General features: G+C 55.4%; 1 protein-coding gene across 2 annotated transcripts in view; it reads left to right on the forward strand.

Moving 5' to 3' along the window:
* The window catches only part of TMEM63B (transmembrane protein 63B), an 87,854-nt gene that overhangs the window by 64,587 nt on the left and 3,485 nt on the right, over positions 1–19,782 (forward strand). For both annotated transcript variants that reach the window (XM_084623026.1, XM_084623027.1), the window contains 19 exons: positions 650–740; positions 1,478–1,515; positions 2,785–2,927; positions 3,397–3,448; positions 3,863–3,971; positions 4,553–4,623; positions 5,517–5,597; positions 6,620–6,743; positions 7,239–7,372; positions 7,562–7,699; positions 8,106–8,259; positions 9,279–9,385; positions 10,796–10,882; positions 12,786–12,851; positions 13,445–13,607; positions 14,126–14,231; positions 17,633–17,800; positions 18,039–18,154; positions 18,654–18,734. In XM_084623026.1, coding sequence (XP_084479152.1) covers positions 650–740; positions 1,478–1,515; positions 2,785–2,927; positions 3,397–3,448; positions 3,863–3,971; positions 4,553–4,623; positions 5,517–5,597; positions 6,620–6,743; positions 7,239–7,372; positions 7,562–7,699; positions 8,106–8,259; positions 9,279–9,385; positions 10,796–10,882; positions 12,786–12,851; positions 13,445–13,607; positions 14,126–14,231; positions 17,633–17,800; positions 18,039–18,154; positions 18,654–18,734 — 2,029 coding nt within the window. The remainder of the gene's footprint in view (positions 1–649; positions 741–1,477; positions 1,516–2,784; positions 2,928–3,396; positions 3,449–3,862; positions 3,972–4,552; positions 4,624–5,516; positions 5,598–6,619; positions 6,744–7,238; positions 7,373–7,561; positions 7,700–8,105; positions 8,260–9,278; positions 9,386–10,795; positions 10,883–12,785; positions 12,852–13,444; positions 13,608–14,125; positions 14,232–17,632; positions 17,801–18,038; positions 18,155–18,653; positions 18,735–19,782) is intronic.

Here is a 19,782-nt window from a genome sequence, read left to right on the forward strand (position 1 = left end):
TGCCTCTTAATTTCATGGGGCACCTCCTTGCTGTTGGGTTATAAAAGGGAAAACGGGAGATCCCAACTGACCTACGTGCAACCATTGGTTATTGTGTGTCCCTTTATTGGGTCCCCTCTTATTCATCGCCTCTCTAAACTAAACTAGAGTCCTAACCTCTCCTCCTGTGGCAGCCTCTGCAGGCCCCTCTTCACTGGTGGGTATGGCTGTAATCTACTATGTCCTCACTCTCTCCTGTGCACGTGCACAGACTCTTCATGTTCTCTGATAATGTGCCTGGGCTGATGCAGGTGTCTCCAGCCAGGCCTGGGAGTGAGGAGTTAGCAGGGAGAGTGGAAGGACAGGGAAGCTGCTCACACCTACTCCCCTTCTGTCAGTCCCTGTGAAGGCCAGCAGAGCTGGGTGTCTGTGAGGCTGGCCCTGTGCACTGCAGCACACCCCCAGTACTCCAGTGTGAACAGTGCTGTCTGAGCAGGGGCTTTCCACTAACTGCTGTCCTCTCTCTGCGGCTCTTCTCTCTCCATCTCGCCTGGGGCAAACTGACCTGAATTAACCTCTGACCTCCTGGGTGCTGCTTCCTGGCTGAGCTTCTCTCTTCCCCTTCGTTAACCCTTTGATTGTTTTCCCCCCACCCACCCTGTAATTTCAGTGTGGCATCCGCTCTGCACTCTGACAGCCACGACCGCTATGAGCGCCTCACCTCAGTCTCCAGCTCCGTGGACTTCGACCAGAGGGACAACGTGAGTAGGAGCAAAATCTAATCCAGTGGAAAAACCCCTTCCGTAGTTTAGCATCAGAGGAGCAATGTTTCCCTACTGCCCCCTTTTCCCGTCAGAAGCAGCTTTGGTGAAATGGGATGGGTCTGGGTAGGCTGACAAATAGGAGGGTGGTTCCCAGGAGACATGCTCTCTGTCTAGGTGTGTGTCATGCCATGAGGAGCCCTGGCCTAGTTCCCGCTCCCTCTCCAGTCTATCTTGTGTTCCTCCTCTCCTGTTTGATTGCTGAGGTGTCCCCTGGGGATGTGACCCTGCACTGGGACAGCTGACTCCTGACCGAGCTCCTGTGCTAACTGGCGGCCCTTGGGGTCTGCACTGTCCCCATCGCTCACTGTAATGTAGCAAAATGGCTGCTTTGACCTCATGACTCAACTGGGAGGGTGACCAGCCAGTTGGTCGTGGTGTTGAGCCTGGCCCATGTCATATGCAGGCGAGTGACTGATGTGTCAGGAGAACCTGTGACCTATCACAGAAGGGCATATCTGGGATCCTACATGCCTGGGCATTTGTGGTCTGTGTGCCCTTTCAGCTTCGCTTTCGTGGCAGGGGGAACCACTTGTCCTGGGGAAACCAGGGAAGAGGAGCCTTATATTGCCTGGGGAGAGGAGAGCAGTGGGGCTAGTCTACTTGGGGCCTACCAAGGGGGAGTATGGCTGAGAGAACCCTCATTAACCTGGGGCTCCCATTGTCTCTTTGCACAGGGCTTCTGCTCCTGGCTGACCGCCATCTTCAGGATAAAGTAAGTGGCCCTTGAATCCAAGTGTTGGTTCTAGAGCTTAGCCACTTCCAGGGCCCAGAGGCCAGTGGGGGCAGTGGGGGACCTGGTGCTGTGGCGCTCTAGGGTGGTTGGTTGTTGCTCGTTGTAGCACCTGGAAGCCCCACGCGGGCTCAAACCCCCCTTGCGGTAGGTGCTGTACGAGCATGCAGTAGGAGACGGCCCCTGCCCCACAGAGCTTATGGGCCAGCTAGAAAAGGCAGACAAAGGACGGACTGCTCTGTTTTACAGCTGAGGAACTGGGAGACAAAGAGACTAAGGGAAGGTCTGTGCAGGCATGCTTCCCACTGCGGCTAGATGGATGCACGAGCTCTGGTTGAGCTAGTGCCTAAAAACAGCGGTGTAGCTGCAGCCGCACTGGCAGCGGCTTGGGCCTGCCACCCCAGTGCAAGCCCACCGGGCCCCTGGGAACGTACCCGTGCCGCTAGCCCGCTGCGGTCGCCCTGCTGGTTCGTAACACGCTCGCCGGAGCCGAGCTAGCACCCCTCTGGGACCTGCGCTGAGGGTTACGCCTGCCAACGGCTGTCTCGATGGGCCTGAGTGACTTGCCCAGGTTGCCCAGTGAGCCTGTGGCGCAGCAGGGGATTCAGCCCAGATCTCCCAGTGCCCAAGCACAAACCCTTTCCCTCCGCCCACCGAGCTCCTGCTCGGAGGCGATACCCCCTTTCTTGCTTCATTCTGGTCCCTGCTGCGCCCGTTGCTCTCAAAGCGGGGTCCACTGCCAGTGAAGGTCAGGAGGACCTACCAGGGCCTCAAGAAGAGGGTGCCCCAAAGCTCTTCTCTAGTGTTTTCCATCCTTAGCTCTTAAAGTCTGTGCGGTCGGCGCCATTACCCCCTCTGGCAGATGGGGAACCCACGGGGGTTACAGTGACAGTGGATTGCATGGGCACAGTTGCCTGACAGGCTGCCACGAGTGAGCATCCCTATCCTGCAGGGGCTGGGAGCACTGGGGTGCAGTTGCAGCAGATGGATGTTGGCTAGTGGATTCGTATTTGGGCTAGTGCAAGGCCAGACTGCAAGGTGCTGAGGTCCCTAACTGGCCACTCCCTGGGCTAGGACTGAGGGCTCTGCAGCTCCTCTAAGCGATGGCGTTATTAGAACTCCTTTAGCCCTGGTGTTAGGGCCTAGTGCTCTGGGTGCTTAAGGTGCTGGGCGCTGGGCACCGAAGGGCTCTTGGGATTTGGCCCCGTACCCTTATTAGGTGATGCCTCACCGCCTTTGTGTCCTTGCCAGGGACGATGAGATCCGGGATAAGTGCGGGGCCGATGCAGTCCATTATCTCTCCTTCCAGCGGCACATCATAGGGCTGCTGGTGGCCGTGGGCGTGCTCTCCGTTGGCATCGTGCTGCCTGTGAACTTCTCAGGGGACCTGCTAGGTGAGTGGCGGGGGGGCTATTGCTGGCCCTGTTGCATTCCCACCTTTTGAAAGGAATTAGCCAGCCCTGCTCACAGCAGCCTAGCAAGAGTCCTTGCAGAGGGGGGCCAGTCAGGACATGGGCTCTTGAGGTGAGGGAGCATCCCTTCCTGCCCTGGCGCTGCAGTGGCAGCTGGGAGCGCCCGCTGGCAGGGAAGCTGTTGCTGGGGGGGGCTTCACTCTCAGTGGGGAGGGGAGTTCTGCTGAGCCCTCACCGCCTTGCAACTCAGCCAGGAAAACTGGAGCTCAGAAACTTAACCTTTGACCCTTCAGTGTTTCACGTGGATTGCAGGGTGATTCTATTTTCAGAGGCATTGCAGGGATGACTCCCAGAGCAACCCTGTCCTGCTCCATGACGTCCCAGCCCAGACAGCCCAAACCACAACCCTCTGGATTGAATTAAAGGTGTCTGTCTGTCGCTCTCTCCCCAGAGAACAACCCCTACAGCTTTGGGAGAACAACGATCGCTAACCTGAATTCTGGGTACGTTGAGGAGGGGGGCGGAGTGGGGCCCTTGGAGAGCATCAGGTGGAGCCACAGGGGGTGCTACCCCAGGAAGGCCTGGGAGGCTGCTTTGCTGCCTCCTCTGTCCCCTGCTGCTGCTGTCCCAGCTCATTCGCTCTGCAGAGCCAGGTCCCAGCCGTGGTCTCCAGAACAAAAACCTGGGAGCAGCCTCTGGGATGCCACCACTGAGCCCTGTGCTGGGTAGCAGCCCTTCAGCATGCATGCACCATGCCAGCCAGTTGGACTGTCCCCAGGTGCAGTGCCCTTGGCTGCTAGCCTGGCCCTGGAGGGAGTGGGGTAGCCCACATTGGCTGACTGGCCATGCACCAGGTGGGGGTGGGTTCATGGCACCGACGGGGTGGCCTCAGCTGAGTGGTGTCTCTCTGATGACAGAAATAACCTGCTGTGGTTGCACACGTCCTTTGCCTTCCTGTACCTGTTGCTGACGGTGTACAGCATGCGTCGGCACACCTCCAAGATGCGCTACAAAGAGGATGACCTGGTAAGGCTGGCTCCTCCAGCCTCCCTTTCTCGGCTCTTCCAGCCTCCCTCTCTCTGCTGCCCCAGCCATGCCTCCCGTTCATGCTGGGGGTGACTCCCTGTGCAGGGTTCTTGCCCGCACCTCACCCCTGATGCAACTGTAACAGTCCCAGGGTCTCCAGGGCCCCCACTGGGTGAGTTGAGCTGCAGCAGTGAGTGTGCGACCTCCTGTCCCTTCCCACTAGGCACCGCCTCTGCTAGGTACATTCTAGGTTCCCCCACTGAAAGCCACCTCGCCGCCTATGGTTAATGCCCCCACCCCATCTCTGCTCAGGCAGCTGTTGTATCACCGTCTCGCCAGGACACAACTGGAGCTGGAGCAAATGTTGGCTGCGTGGCGGGTTGCCCCCATGCCAGCTGGTGGGGGATGGGAGACAACCTGCTAAATGTGTAGCCCTGGGCACCGCCGGGAAAATGTGAGCCACTCCCCTGACATTAACCCTAACCTGGCATCACCCCTTGGCCACAGCGTGGTGTCCTGTGCTGCCCTAGTTTGGGTTCCCATACTGCCCTCACTTCCCCCTGCCCCTTTGTCTCTTCCAGGTGAAGCGAACTCTCTTCATTAATGGGATCTCAAAATATGCTGAGTCGGAGAAGATCAAGAAGCATTTTGAGTGAGTCTGTGCATGCATGCTGGGTCCCAGCTTCAGCTACCTTTTTTCCTCTGCAGAAAATTTCAACCTTTTGGCAAAAAATTGAAAACTATAAAAATTTAATAAATTTTAAAACAAGTATTGTCACCACACTGTTTCATCGGAGTTGTAGTTCAAGTGCCTCATGCCTACAGTCTATTCTGTGGGCTGGACTACATCTCCCATGATGCACCAAGTGCCACAGTGCATCATGAGTGATGTAGTCCAGCAGGGGAGCCTGGTTTGTAGAGGAGGATGTGGACATAAGGCACCAAAACTACAACTCCCATGAGGCACTATGGTGGCATTTCTGAATTGAGTGGTTTTGGTTTTCAGATGTTTGGGGTTTTTTGTCAAAAAATCAATATTGAAAGCAGCTCTAGTCCCAGCCCTCAGGGGAGGGGGAATGCTGAACCCTTCAGCGCCAACCCTGTCCCTATAGAAATCTCCCTGGACACGACCAAACCAAGGGATGTCAGGGGGGACGGAGTGTGGGGGAGCGGTGGCCGAGGTACACCCAGACCCTCTCCAATAGTAGAGGACTCTCCCCTCCACCACCTGTTTTTAGAAGCCCCATAATGAGACCCTGGTTCTTCCAGGGGGAAAGGACTGAAGAGGAGCCCAAGAACACTGCTTTCCAAGCAGGCACTCTCCTCCCCACCATGTTCCCCCATAAGAGCAGAGTGCATGGGCGATATCCTCCCTCCGCACCCAGCACAGCTTTAGCAGAATTTCCTGATGATTGGGACTAGGCCTGAGGATGGAGTCTGGGTTCCCACCCACCCGCAGCAATCCCACTGGCTGCTGGAGGGTTTGTTCGAGCTGCTGCTTTCCACCTCATCGCTAATGAGCCGGGGGTTGTTTCCTATCCACAGGGAGGCATATGCCAACTGCACTGTGCTGGAGGCGCGTCCCTGCTACAACGTGGCCAGGCTGATGTTCCTTGATACAGAGAGGTAAAGTCTGGGGCAGGTATGGATGGAGGGCCCCCAACAAGCCTAGGCCAGGAGTGTTGCACAGAGCACAAGAGATGCAGCTGGGGTGAGAGGGTGAGACTCAGCAACAGGAGGGTTACAGAGAACAGGTCACCAAAAAAATGCATGGGATGGTCTCGGGCTAGTCCTTTATGTAGGCCCTGTCTGCACCACTAAACAGCAAAGGAATTGGGGACTATTTAGCTCAGGAGATAGGGTCTGCTTGAGGGGCCCAGGGCTGGGATAGCAGGGGGAGTGCAGGTCAGGGTTAGAGGGGCACTGGCAGAGCTGTGTGAGGGGAGCCCACGGCTGGGATAGCAGGGGGGCTGCAGGTCAGGGTGAGGGGAGCCCAGGGCTGGGATAGCAGGGGGTGCAGGTCATGGCAAGGGGGGTATGGGCAGAGCTGTGTGTGGGGAGCCTCAGACTTTGAGGAGACATTAAGCATTGGTGTTGGGTACATGGCAGAGTGGAGTAGGGCAGAGTTGAATTATCTGGGCTGCTCTGGGGTTATCAATCTGCTTGTATGGCCCCCACCACAACCACAGTGTCTGAACTCTGCAGATCATAACGGATTTGATGCTTAGCCCCGCTGTGAGCCCGGGAAGGATCAGAACTGAGGCACAGGGGCAGTGACTTGCTGCAGTCACGCAGTGAGCCTGGGATTCTCCCACGCCCTGGCGTGGAGCCTTAAGCGTCTGTGGTGCCACCTTTGAGCTGTGCTTCCACCCGGCGTGGGAGGAGAGTTAGTTACACGCTCCTAGGGGCCCTGGTTACTCACCCTGGGGTAACGAAATCCCAGTAGCCTCCGCTTCAGCTGAGTGGGAACCTTCTTAAAAAAAGTACATATTTGAGATTCACATGCGCAGATCAAGCCCCCGTGCTCTCTACCACCACCCTCCCTACATTCTCACCCGCTCTCCCTGCTTGCTGCCCCTGTGGTGGTCGCAGCCAGGGGAAGGGCCTGTCTGAGCCTCTTCTTCCCTTCCCGCCGCCTCCGCTTGCAGGAAGAAAGCAGAACGTGGGAAAATCTATTTCACCAACCTGAAGACCAAGGAGAACGCCTCGTCGATGATCAACCCCAAGCCCTGCGGCCACCTGTGCTGCTGCGTCATCAAGGGCTGTGAGGAGGTGCGGGGGCAGGGGGCGGAAGGGCACTAGGCAGTAGCATGGGTGGCGTGGGGGGCGCTGGGAGACCGCCGCCATGCCGCTCCCAGCTCCTGCCAGCCCCCACGTAGAGGAGGGCTCAGCCCAAATCCTGGCACACCAGCCTGTTGCTGTCCCTTTGTCTGTCCTTAGCATCTCCGGGGCCCTCCAAGGAGAGAGAGCTCGTTTTTCTCCGTTGTTGTTACTGTCCCTGCTGCCCCCCACTAAACAGCCCCCTGCCCCAGCTCCCACCCATTTGCCTCGTTAACTCTGATTCTTTCAATCCTAACACCAAGTGGCACTGATGCACCAAGCGGCTGGTCTGGATTAGCCTGGCTGTGCCCCCCACCGCTGGCTGTAGCGCACGGGGAGGAGAGTGTCACTGTGCCCTCTGGAGGCATGCCCGGCCTGGGGCCCGAGGGGGCAGCAGCATGGTGGGGTTGCGTGGCTCTTGGCTTTGACCCGCATCCGTGTGTCCAGGTGGAGGCCATCGAGTATTACACCAAGCTGGAGGAGAAGCTCAAGGATGACTACAAGCGGGAGAAGGAGAAGGTGAACGAGAAGCCTCTGGGGATGGCCTTCGTCACTTTCCACAACGAGACTATTACGGCCATGTGAGTGCAAGGGGCCCGCCATGGGACTAGGGAGGGGACGGGAGGGAGAGTCGCTGTCATTTCCAGGCAGGCGTGTGAGTGGCTAGAAAATAATGCCCAGGTGCCCCTCCCGATAGCTGCGGGCTCAGCCTCCATGATCTCCCCTTCTGGGGATGCCTCACACTCTCCCCCTCTTCCTCTTGCCTCCAGCATCCTCAAAGACTTCAACGTATGCAAGTGCCAGGGCTGCGCGTGCCGCGGGGAGCCTCGGGCCTCCTCCTGCAGCGAGTCCCTCCATATCTCCAACTGGACCGTCACCTATGCCCCCGACCCACAGAACATTTACTGGTGAGCAGGCCGCATCTCCTGCCGGGCCGGTCTGGGCAGCAGCAGGGATATGGGGGCACAGACAGCCTGGTAAAGGGAAGGAACCATCAGGGCCATGGGCCTAGCCCAGGAGTGCCCTTGGCAGCTCAGGAGCTCAGAAGAGGGAGTATCCCCATCGACAGGCCCACACAGCTGGCTGGAGGGGTTAGCTTCCACTGAAACATCTGGGTGCAGGGTCACAGCCTGGCTGGGCCATGGGTCTGACTCTGTATGGGGAGCAGTGGGATCTGGGTGCCTCTAAAGGGGGTTCAGGCACTTGAAGAGTAACATCCTAGACTCTGCCCAGCACAGACCAATGTCTCTGGCGCCTCTCTGCCTCCCCCTGTGATCCTCTCCTGACTGGCTTCTGCACCCTGTCTCCCCCCAGGGAACACCTCTCCATCCGGGGTTTCATCTGGTGGATCCGCTGCCTGGTTATCAACGTCGTCCTCTTCCTCCTCCTCTTCTTCCTCACCACTCCCGCCATCATCATCACCACCATGGATAAGTTCAACGTCACCAAGCCCGTGGAGTATCTGAACGTAAGGCCTGCCAGGGGGACAGGGGCAGGAATGAGGAGCCCTCCCCTTCCTCCCGTCCCATGGAACAGCCCTGGGGAGGTGGGGGTGGGTCACGAATGTGCACTGGTCCCTCCACCTCACGTATCCAGACAGACTAGGCCTGACCCCATCAGGCCGAGCAAGGTCCCTACTGGTCTCAAGTGCTCCTGTGGGGGGAGGGGAGGGCCTTGTCTACATCATTGCTGTGTGGGCACCGCTCTGCTCTGTGAGGGCAGAAAGCAGCCAGACTCCCTGCCCTGTCCTGAGCTGCGGCACCACAGAGCCTGTTGGAGTAGAACAGAGAGCATGTGCTGTTGGAGCCAGAGCATCCAAGGTGGCTGCATTTGCAGAGGAGATGAGAGCGGCCAAGGATTCTGCCTGCGACCATATGAGAGGCCTTGAGGATCCCTCTCTTGTCAGAACCTGGGCAAACAGGCAATCTGCACTCTCCCAAGGGACTGCCGGGCTCTTCGGCCAGCAGCCAGCACTCAGTTTTGTATGCATGGCAAGTGGGAGGAAATCCTGGCTCTCCCTACCATAACAGAGACCAAGCAAACACTCCACTGACGTGCTGAGGGACCAAAGTGTTATGAGAGCAAAGGAGAGCTATAGGGGATACACTGACTGCATTAGGCTGCCTCTACACTTGGGAAAAACCCCAGCCCGACAATTGGAGTAGCTGCACCCTTGCATGGAGACCAATGAGTCCCAGGGCAGGGCCTGGGCTGGTGCCTCATTCCCCGCCCTATACAACTCCCAGACTCTCCTTCTCACCAGGGGATAAGGCAGAGGTGCTGCGGGTTCCCATCCAGGATTCCCAAGTTGAGGAAAGTGCCCCTATGGATACAGCCCCCAAAGGGGCAGAGTCACGCTCAGCTCTGCTGGCAGCTCTTGTCCTCTGCCACTGGCGATGCAGCAGGTTAGCTTGCTGCCCTCCCCCACGTGCCCAGCCTCTGGATTTGCATTGACTGCAATGAACAGTGTGTTCTTTGCCTTCCCAGAACCCCATCATCACCCAATTCTTCCCCACCCTGCTGCTGTGGTGCTTCTCTGCTCTGCTGCCAACCATCGTGTATTACTCCGCCTTCTTCGAAGCTCACTGGACCAGGTGAGGACAGCCAGCGCCTGCTCTCAGCCTGAGCACCACTGCCAGCTGTGTGCGCTCAGCACCTTGCACAAGAGCAAGGCCTGCTTGTCCTATTCCTCCCATCTAAGATCTGCCTGTAATTTCATTTCCTGGCGTAAACTGTGGGGGTAGTGTGCTTTGCAGCTGTTAATCAGGTGCTGGACCCCATCTCAGAGGTGGCTGCACTTCAGTGACTGGATGAACTGATTGCAATATGCACAGTCTGTTAAGCTCTATGGGCTCCAGATGGCTGGCAGGCATTACGTTTGTATGTGTATGATTGTTATTATGTATTTATGAGCCAAGATATTTGCTGTGTCGGACCCTGCTGCTCTGATCGCATGTTGTTAGGTCACATGGCTCAGCCTGTTTGAGCTGAGATTGCGGCAGGCCTGCAATCAGTATGTCTAGTGGTCTGAGCATAGAGCTGGCACCCTGGAAATCCAGAGTTCTAATCCCAGCTGGGTGTGACCTTGGGCAAGTCCTATCCCTTCCCTGGGCCTCACTTTCCTCATCTCTCCAAATCAGAGAATGAGCCCAGCCCCCATGCTGGAGATCTGTGATGGTGAGTTAGGCCTGGGTCTACACTAGAAGTGTGTGCCAGTAGTCCAGTGTTGGCTGGGGGTGATGATTCTGTACCAACAAAAGTGTGAAATAAGATGAACAGTTATAAGCTATACAAACAAAAGGACTTTTTAGCCAGCATAAGATGTGTCTGCCATAGGGGAGAGCTTTACCATTCCAGCTATACCAGCAAATCTTTTCTGCCATAGGGGAGAGCTTTACCATTCCAGCAAATCTTTTCTAGGCCTCAGTGACTGTAAAGCACCAGGCATGATGCTGTCTGCATTCACTCCTGTGGCTGATTCAGGAGGAGCCCCTGGAGGGTTGGGAGTGCTGGGGCTGAAAGGAGTATACTAGGTGAGGGGAAGGATGATTCAGTGGTTAGAGTGCCTGTCTGGGGTTTAGGGGACCATGATCAATTCCCTGTTCTGTTACAGATTTCCTGTGTGACCTTGGGCAAGTCTGTCCCCATCTATAGCATGGGGATAAGAGCACTGCCGAGGATAAAGACATTGCAGATTGTGAGCCCTCAAATATTCCAACAATCCCCCATTTATCTATCTGTTGTACTCATTTGTCCTTCACACGTCCTGGGACAGTCTTTTTATACAGTGCCTAGCGCAGCCGGGGGCTGGTCCATGATGGGCTCCTAGATGCTACCAGAATACAAATATCTAACAATAATAATAGACAAGTACAATGGACAGATCGGTACCAAAGGGGCCTAGAGGGTGCATTGTAAGTCATTACGATGGATCGATAGATGAGTGTGGTCGCCCACTGTGGGGCTCCCCGTCCACTTGCTAATGGCCTCCTCTGTGCCCACAGGTCTGGAGAGAACAGGACTACCATGCACAAGTGCTACACCTTCCTCATCTTCATGGTCTTGCTGCTGCCTTCGCTGGGCCTGAGCAGGTGGGAAGCGAAGGCAGGTCTGGAGACCCAGCGCCACATGATGCACTGGGCTGCGGATGCCCTTAGCCCAGTGCCTTGTCCTGTATAATGGAGGAGAGACTGCCCTCGCGCCCATTTGGCACCTCTATAACTGCAAATAGGGAATTGTTCCCCTTGAGCTTGGGATGGTGGCAGTTGCCCGAGAGCTACAGGGTTGGCCCTTTTAGCTCTGTGCAAGCTGGTTAATTTCTCTCCACTTGCACAGGGCTTAGATCCTGCTCAGTTGACCCCTTCCAACAAACCTATTAAATAAGCCCATTTGTACGAAACCAGCCAATTCCCCATTGTAGCCAGGTGGGGGCAGGATGCAGCCAGCCTCCCCACATGTTGTAATGAAGTGTCACCCATTCAGCCTTCCTCCTGGACCCACTTCCCAAATCCTCAGGCCAATGTTCCATGGCAACACTCACAAAGCCACCACAAATGGTTTCCAACCAGCTGTCTGCTGCTAGGACAGGTCCTCTGCTCTGGAGGCCTCAGAGCCCAGGCTGCACTGACGTGAAGAGGGAATGGGGGAGAGTGCAAAGTGCTACAAGAGTAAGGGAAATTCTCCAGGAGTATCTTGAAAATAGCTGATGCTGTATCTGAATCTCCACTGATATGGGCTGAGTAGCTGTGTGACCCCATTAATTATATTTGGCTCCCACTTTAAAAGGATCCCCTTGGTTTAAAAATAAGCACACTTCTGACTGAGAATCTTTTACTGGCTATTTGCACAAGCAATGCTTCAGGGTCAAACTGCGCTTCGCAAATGAGCACATGCAAGTCCGTAGGCTGCAGAATTTGGGCCTAAACCTAACAGAATTAAAAGAGAGAACAAGGATTTCTTTCGGCTTGTTTATTCTGTGTGTTTGAGGGCATGTTGGTTCAGATCCTCAAAGGGATTAAGGCACCTAACTTCCACTGATCTTAGGATCTGGGCCTTTGGAGTTGGTCAGTTTCACTGTTTGCCTTGCATAGGCAGGGTTCACCTGTTTGTTTGTGTGGCTCTTTCATCCAGCAGAGAGAAAAATGTTTTAAAAAACAGGAAAAATATGATGCAGGGAGAGGGGCGGGGAGCCTGAGACTACCTTGAAATCAAAGGTATTTTAATTAATTAGATTTGGATACACAAGCCACTGACGTGTCAGGAGGCAGGAAGATCAGAGCTGCAGCCAGAGACAGCAAACCATTCCCACAGCTATTGTTAGGGCAAGTTCTGTATGTTTTCTTTTCTGGGGGTCGGGGTGTAAATATTTGCACTAAAAAGAGCTGTAGAAATTGTCTGCCGTTCTGATCTTCCAGTCTTGATATGAATCCTCAGACTGACAATATCACTGCGTCCTTATTTCATCTTTAATTTTCATGTATATAATATAATGTCAAATGTTGTAGTCTTTTTTTTTATATTGGTTCAAGTGAGTGGAAACTACTTCCTATTGTGCCGTTTTCCTTTAAAGCAGCCATTTAAGGCCCCAGCATAACTCCCCACCGGGTCAGCAGAGAATTGCAGCAGATGTTGCTGCTAACTCCCCTGCAGAATTGAGTGAGGAAGTACAGGTACAACGATGTGCATGGGATGGACGGCAGAGACAGACAGCCCAGCACAGTCTGAGCCCTCTTTCCCAGTAGTCGCACCATATACTAAAGATTTCCTCCTCTATACATTCTGTCCTAAAGACTAGAAAGGGGAGGACAGCAGCACGCTCTCACATATACACGTGTCTGAGAGCATCCGTGTTCCAAGATTACTGTGTTTTCGCAGTAGCTGTTGTTCCAGCTCCTGAGATGGGTCGTGACCACGTGTGCGTACAGCTTGTGCTCCTTGATCTCCAAACGTTTATATACTCACACAAGACTCTTTGTTTTTAATTGTTCTCCCTAGTCTGGATGTGTTTTTCCGCTGGCTGTTTGACAAAAAATTCCTGGCTGAGGCCGCAGTGCGATTTGAGTAAGTGGTATCTGAAACCAGGGGGCGGGGAAAGCCTCTCTTTGTAATTGTGACTCCTGCTGGGACTGGAGTTTGGGGGGAACTCGCCTCACAGCCTGAGCTCCTGCCCCATTCCTTACCACACCTCCTGCTGGGAGCTGGAGAGTTCCCCACACAGCCAGTACTCCTGCCCCGTCCCATCCAGTGCCTCCTTGCTGGGAGAGCCTGGGACTGGCGTAGCTGGGGAGTTCCCCACACAGCGAGTGCTCCTGCCCCGTCCCATCCAGTGCCTCCTGCTGGAAGAGGGGGCCTGAGTCTCTGTGGGGTCTTCCAAAGCCAAAGCTGCTTCTAGAGCTGTTGAGCTGGTTCTTCCTAGCCAGATTTATTCCTGGGGGGACATGTGGGGAGACTGGCCTGTTTGTGGTAAAACACACCAGCTTCCTAGAAAGCAGAATGTCAGGAGAAAGAGGTGGAACAGTGACCGTTGCATGGCAGTGCCAGCCCTGGTCAGCTTCCTCTCTGCCCAGCCGGACCTGCAGCCCATATGCCCCTCCATGTCTATGGTCAGGTTAAGGAGCATTACTTGCCTGTCTCACTCTCCTCCCCTCCCCCAGGTGCGTCTTCCTGCCTGATAACGGGGCCTTCTTTGTGAACTACGTCATCGCTTCTGCCTTCATCGGGAACGCCATGGACCTGCTGCGCATCCCTGGCCTGCTCATGTACATGATCCGCCTCTGCCTGGCCCGCTCAGCCGCTGAGCGGAGGAACGTCAAGAGGGTACGTGGTGGAGCCGACCCCATCTCCCCTAGCAGATGCTGGGCACGTTTGCGGCCACCCTTGGAGACCTGCCCCGAGCACCCGATGCACGTTAGGCCCCTGGTGAACAAACTGGGCGTGTTCCTGTAGTGGTAGACTTGTGCAAGCGTGCACCCATGAGTCTGAACCTGTGCAAGCTGCACAGCCATACCCGTGCACATCCAGACGCATGCTCGCACATAAGTGTACGTTGACTAGTGTTTAAGGAAACAGCCTGCTAACAGGCATCGCGTCAGGAAGATCAGAGCTGCAGCCAGAGAGCCTGGGGAGAGTGGGGGGGATTCCCACAGCTCCTCTTAAGGCAAGTCCATGCCGTGTGTGTGCTCACAGACAGACCCATCCGCAGAGAGCCTGAACAAACCGTTGCACACGGACAGAGCAGTGCGTGCGCTCCTGTGCATTCACACGTGCTTCCCGCTACCCAGGGCGCTGGGTAGCTCTGCGTACCATGCTGATGTGCTCTCTGCTTCCTCCCACAGCACCAAGCGTATGAGTTCCAGTTTGGAGCCGCCTATGCCTGGATGATGTGCGTCTTCACCGTGGTCATGACCTACAGCATCACCTGCCCCATCATCGTCCCCTTTGGTAGGTGGCCCGGCGCCCCTCTGCCTTGCTGTGCTTGGAAAGACTTGCAGCCAAAGGCAGGAGGGAGGTGGTATCTTTCATTGCCTCCAGTGGGGGAGCCCCATCTGCAGGGTGCGATTGGAGGCATTATCTTGGTGCGGATAAAAAGTTGGGAAACTGAGTCACGAGTCCACCCGATTTAGGCTTAATCAATTTTTACCTTTGTTTATACAATTTCAGACAATTATTGTCACTTATAGTGTCCCCATACATTTATGCCAGACAATTAATAACAGATAAGACAGAATTGGTAAATGGGCCCAAGTTACCTCATTGTGGGGCACTGGGAAATCGTGCCGCCTTCCATGGTAGTCATCGTCTTCTCTGATCCCTCAGTGGGGTCCTTCAGTTCCCTCCTTCAGTTTCTGCCACGGTGTTTCTCCAGTGTGAGCCCATGTTCTCTTAGATCTTTCGTACATTTCTAAGTTACAGATCACTTCAATCTTTATTCAGTCAGCTTTTAACACATTAGCCCTTTGGGTTTGGGATAACCCGTACATTACTCCTGCACAAGCTTTAATTACCCAGCTTCACCATTTTTCCTGTTTGATTTTGCAGTTTGTGGGTCATGTCATTTTATGTTGCACTGCCCTGGGTCTTCCCATGAAGACATATTTTTTGTTGTCACAGGTTTGTCTCTTTTTACCTCAAAACTTCCAGCACAATACGTACCTTTGTTCTGTCAGCAATAACATCGTTTTAAGCCGGGGTGGGCAAACTATGGGCCGGATCCAGCCCGCGAGCTGCACCAGTGGCTCAGCCCCACTCCAGCCAGGGCGCTGGGTCAGGGGCCATGCCACGTGGATCAGCCCCACTCCAGCCGGGATTCTGGGTAGGGGGCCACACCACATGACTCCCGGAAGCCACGGCATGGCCCCGCTCCGGCTCCTACATGCTCCAGTGTCCCCCCCTTCCCCCCCCAGCGCTCCAATGGGAGCTGCAGGGGCGGTGGCTGCGGCTGGTGCAGTGTGCAGAGCCACCTGGCCACGCCTCCACGTAGGAGCCAGAGAAGGGACATGCCACTGCTTCCGGGAGCTGCTTGAGGTAAGCGGCGCTCGGAGCCTGCACCCCTGAGCCTCTCCCCATGCTCCAACCCTCTACCCCAGCCCTGATCCCCCTCCTGCTCCCCAAAACCTTGATCCCAGCCTAGAGCACCCTCCTGCACCCCAAACCTCTCATCCACAGCCCCACCCCAGAGCCCACACCCCCAGCTGGAACCTGCACCCCTTCCCGCACCCCTGCCCCAGCCCTGATCACCCTCCTACACACCAAACTCCTCATCCACAGCCCCACCCCAGAGCCCACACCCCCTCCCAGACTCCAACCCCAGTTTTGTGAGCATTCATGGCCTGCCATACAATTTCTATTCCCCGATGTGGCCCTCAGGCCAAAAAATTTGCCCGCCCCTGTTTTAAGCAGATCAGCAATTTTATGTAAAAGAAGAATTGGCAAAACCACACTTATGCCACCAAGGTCTTGGCCTAAGTGTTACCTCATCTGAGGTCATTTGCTGTCCACAGTTACAAATCCTTAACCTAGAACTAGCAAAGCTTTTCATTTGACAATTTAGCCATCCTGCATACTTATATTTCAGTGTTATAAGTAAGTAGATGTTATCTCCTTAATCTGTTTGGGGAAGGGAGTTTGGAAAGCATGGCTATGATTCTTTAATGGCACAATTTCTTATCTTCTTTAACCGGGGTTTACATTCCAAGCCCAGTTTTGTTTGTGAACCCTTACAAAGAAACTTCATTAGAAATGTTCCTCTGAATACATTTTGAGGGGTGTCTTAGATATAGGGCCTTGATATTTAGTTGTTGTTGATGGTACCCCCACAGCCCTTGTGTGGCATGGTTTCTGTCACCTGGGTCTGGTATTTGAGCGTTTGTGCGAATTAGACCCTTTAGAGAGCCAGGCTGTAAATAGACACACAATGGCTCTCGCACTCCCTTGGTGCCCAGCATTCCCAGTTAAGGGACAAGCGAGCTACCAGCTGGAAGCTCCACCCACATGCCTGCTGCTGTTTCTCACCTGGTCATGTATTACACAGACCAGGTAAGAAAGATGATCCCCCTGCTCCCTACTAGGAGGCTCTCTGGCTGCCCCCATTTCAGGGGATGGCTGCCCCTGTAACTGCAGTGAGAACATCTGCCAGGCTGGGCAGTGAGCTGTCGATTTCCCAGCTGGAAAAGAAAGGGCCTCGGTAGTCTTTGCATAACAGCTGTTTCTGCTCTGCCTCTTGCCCAAAGACCCCTTTTGCCCCAAAAGAACGCTTTCCTGGCTGGCAGTATGTCCCCTCTGCTGCCCTGACAGCAGTCCCTACAGGGTGACAAGTGCATATGTGTGGGGACAGCGAATGGACCTATTGCCCAGTCCAGCTGATGCTGGAGTCCCTGAACCACTCTGTTTGGTGGATCATAGTCTCCGCATGAGGGTGGAGAGCGGTGACCTAGCTACATAATGCTCCATGTGTGGCTGGTTGAGAAGCTTCTCTGTCCAATATTATCATGGGCCTTGTCTTCTGTTCCCTGAAATATCTTCTTGGAGAGGCCATGTTTGCAGAGCTCATGCCTAGGAGGGTGAGCCAGGCCAGAGGTTCTCAGCCAAGCAAGTGCTTCCCTCTCGACACTTGCTGAAGTGTTCAGTGTTTATGCCCTGCCTGATGCTGGTGTTCCAGGAGGTTGAATTTTTGGTGTGGCACTCGATGCTTTGCCATGCATAGGTGGCACTGGCTTCTGCTGGCACTAAGGGGCACAAATAATGACATGAAAATGAGCCCCCTGAGTATCGCACCTGGCCTGAGGATTCCCCTCTCCAGCAGGTGCAGAGCAATCTGCTTGCATCCCAGAGCGGGGGTTCCCTGGGGTGGGGGGTGTTACAGCGGGTACATGTGTCACTGTGGACGCTCAGATCCCTAGCACAGCAGCTCAGCCTGGCGGAGAGGGCACTGGGAGTGTGGAATAGGTCAGATAACACTGGAAAGTCCTCCTTTAGCCCCGTTGAATGAATCCTTTCCTTTATGGAAAGTGGGGCTCTGTGTGGAGTGCAACTCCCCCAACACTCTGACCCCTCTGTTCAGCAGTGAAGTGGACACTGAAGAAGGGCCTTCCCAGCAGGCGTGGTAGGGAGAATTATGAGGCTTCACCTGAGTATTGGCTAACTCACTCCAGCTTCCCACCACCTTGAGTCTGGAGTCGTCTTCCTAAAGCTCAGCCCTGAGCAGCCTTGCAGAGAGAGCATGCTGGCACCTGTGAGCCGGTCCCTGATCTCCCACTATCCCCTGCTGCTGACCCTGGAGCCCAGCAGCCACCTCACTGCTCTTGCTCACTGTGTGTGTGTCTCTCTCTTGCTCTCTCTCTCAGGGTTGATGTACATGCTACTCAAGCACCTGGTTGACAGGTACAACCTGTACTACGCTTACCTGCCAGCCAAGCTGGACAAGAAGATCCATTCGGGGGCCGTGAACCAGGTGGTGGCAGCCCCCATTCTCTGCCTCTTCTGGCTTCTCTTCTTCTCCACCATGCGCACAGGTAAGCACGGGGCGAGGGGAGGGAGCTAAGGGGGTGTGTGGCGGGCACCGAATTATAAACACCGAACTCAGCCTGGCTGAGAGTGCTGGGCTTCCTGTCCCCCCCAGCACCACGTGCTGGCTGTCCCGCCTTTGTAGTGGGCAAAGGGCCAGGGCAAAGGCCCCTGGGGGTGGTGAAGCCGGAGGAGCTGCATGCTGGGTGTGCGACCACCCTGACTGTGACCCTTTGCCTTGCCCAGGGTTCCTGGCCCCCACCTCCATGTTCACCTTTGTGGTTCTCGTGATCACCATTGTGATCTGCCTGTGTCATGTCTGCTTCGGACACTTCAAATACCTCAGTGCTCACAACTACAAGGTGAGGTCCCAGGAGGCACTGGGGGTGGGGGGTGTCCGGTTGGAGGGAACCGTGGATGAGGTGATGAGGGGTTACCTCAAGTTGGGCTGTTAGGGAAGCTCCTCACAGGGCCTTTCCTCTTCATTATGGGCTCCCTGGTCGAATACCTCTCCTGCCTCCCCACTCACATGCAGGTGGGTGTAGTTGGGACAGGGCCCTTCCCCCATCTCAGGACCACCGCCACTGGTCTTGTGAGGGGCAGGAAAGCTTATTGGGAGGCACACCCCCTTGCCATGCCTCATCATTGACACATAAGCCTGTTCCCTCTCCAGCCTCCTGGAACAGGAGCCTCATAGGGCTGCCCCTGAGCTGGGCACTCAGCCCCCTGCAGCCCAGCCATTGCTTGTGCGCCCAGGTTCCCTGGTCAGATAAGGCTCCCAGGGAAGGCTTGACGGGGTCAGTGGACCAGCTGCCCCACCATCTCTGTGCCATGTCTCCATTTCACTCTGTTGCCTTCTAGATTGACCACACGGAGGTGGACGCCGTGGACGGGAGGGTGAACGGGCAACCTGCCGCCATGCCTCCAGCTCCCAAATCCGCTGTGAGTCGCCAGCTCCCCCGCTGCCGTGTGTCTCTCGGTTTGGGACAGGGGAAGGGGGCTGCACACATCTCTTCCTGTCTGAGGGCCTCACTCCGGGCCTGGCCCAGCCAGCATCCGTGGGGCGCAGGCAGGGCTCAGAAGAGAATGCCCTTCCGCATGTCCTTCGCTCAGCTGAGATGAGGAATTGTACTGTCCGTCTCCTCTCTCCCCCCCCTCGTGCCCCTGATGCTGTTTGTTCACTTTTTGCCTCTCTCTCAGCTGGGACAATGAAACCAGACGGGTCAGTTCCCCTTTTGGTTTCACTTTCTGGCTCTCGCCCATCAGGGCACGCTGCAAATGTCGCAGGGCTGGGACCTCCCCATCCCAGCGCCAGCTGTTTTCATTGCAAGCTGACATGATGGAATGAAAACATTTTTGGGGTAACCTCTCCCCGCCGCCCAGCTCTCTGGGGTCTGGAGTCCCTAAGGTTGCCGCTTTAAATCTCTCCTGAGCAAACCGGCTCTGGTATAATCAAGTTCCTTCCAAGGCCAGATACTCTGCTGCAGCTAAGATCTGCGGGTGGTGGAGGGAGGGAGGAAGGAGCCTCAAGGAGCAGGTTACAACTGCCGGACTCTGCCCGCATCTCCATTGTAAGTTGGAGCCACCTGGGGGCTGCTCTGGCCTGTGACAGCTGGTAATGATCTCCAAGAGACCATTTGCCAGCTGGGGATAGCTGGACTGCAACGCATCCCAGCCAGGCCCTTCATTCCCTTATCTCCTATAACAGGGCTCTTTGGGCCTCCTACAGGACCTGGCTACACCAGTCCTGATCCCACTGGGGACTCCCCCATGCCAGGGTGCTCTGAGTGGCACAAAGGGGACAAGGAAGTGGGGCTGTGAGTCCTTTGCAACATCAAGATTTGTCCTGAGAGCAAACAATGTGTGACTAGTAAAGGAAGGGCTGGATTCCCCTCCAGGAGCGTGACTCCTGATTCACCCCAGCATACGGGGGAGGCCTGATGAGGCCTCATCAGAATGGCTGTGTGTATGTGTAGAGGTCGCTGTGGCG

Source organism: Lepidochelys olivacea (assembly GCF_965140295.1).
Source record: "Lepidochelys olivacea isolate rLepOli2 genome assembly, chromosome: 3".
In the NCBI taxonomy this organism is placed as follows: Eukaryota; Metazoa; Chordata; order Testudines; family Cheloniidae; genus Lepidochelys; species Lepidochelys olivacea.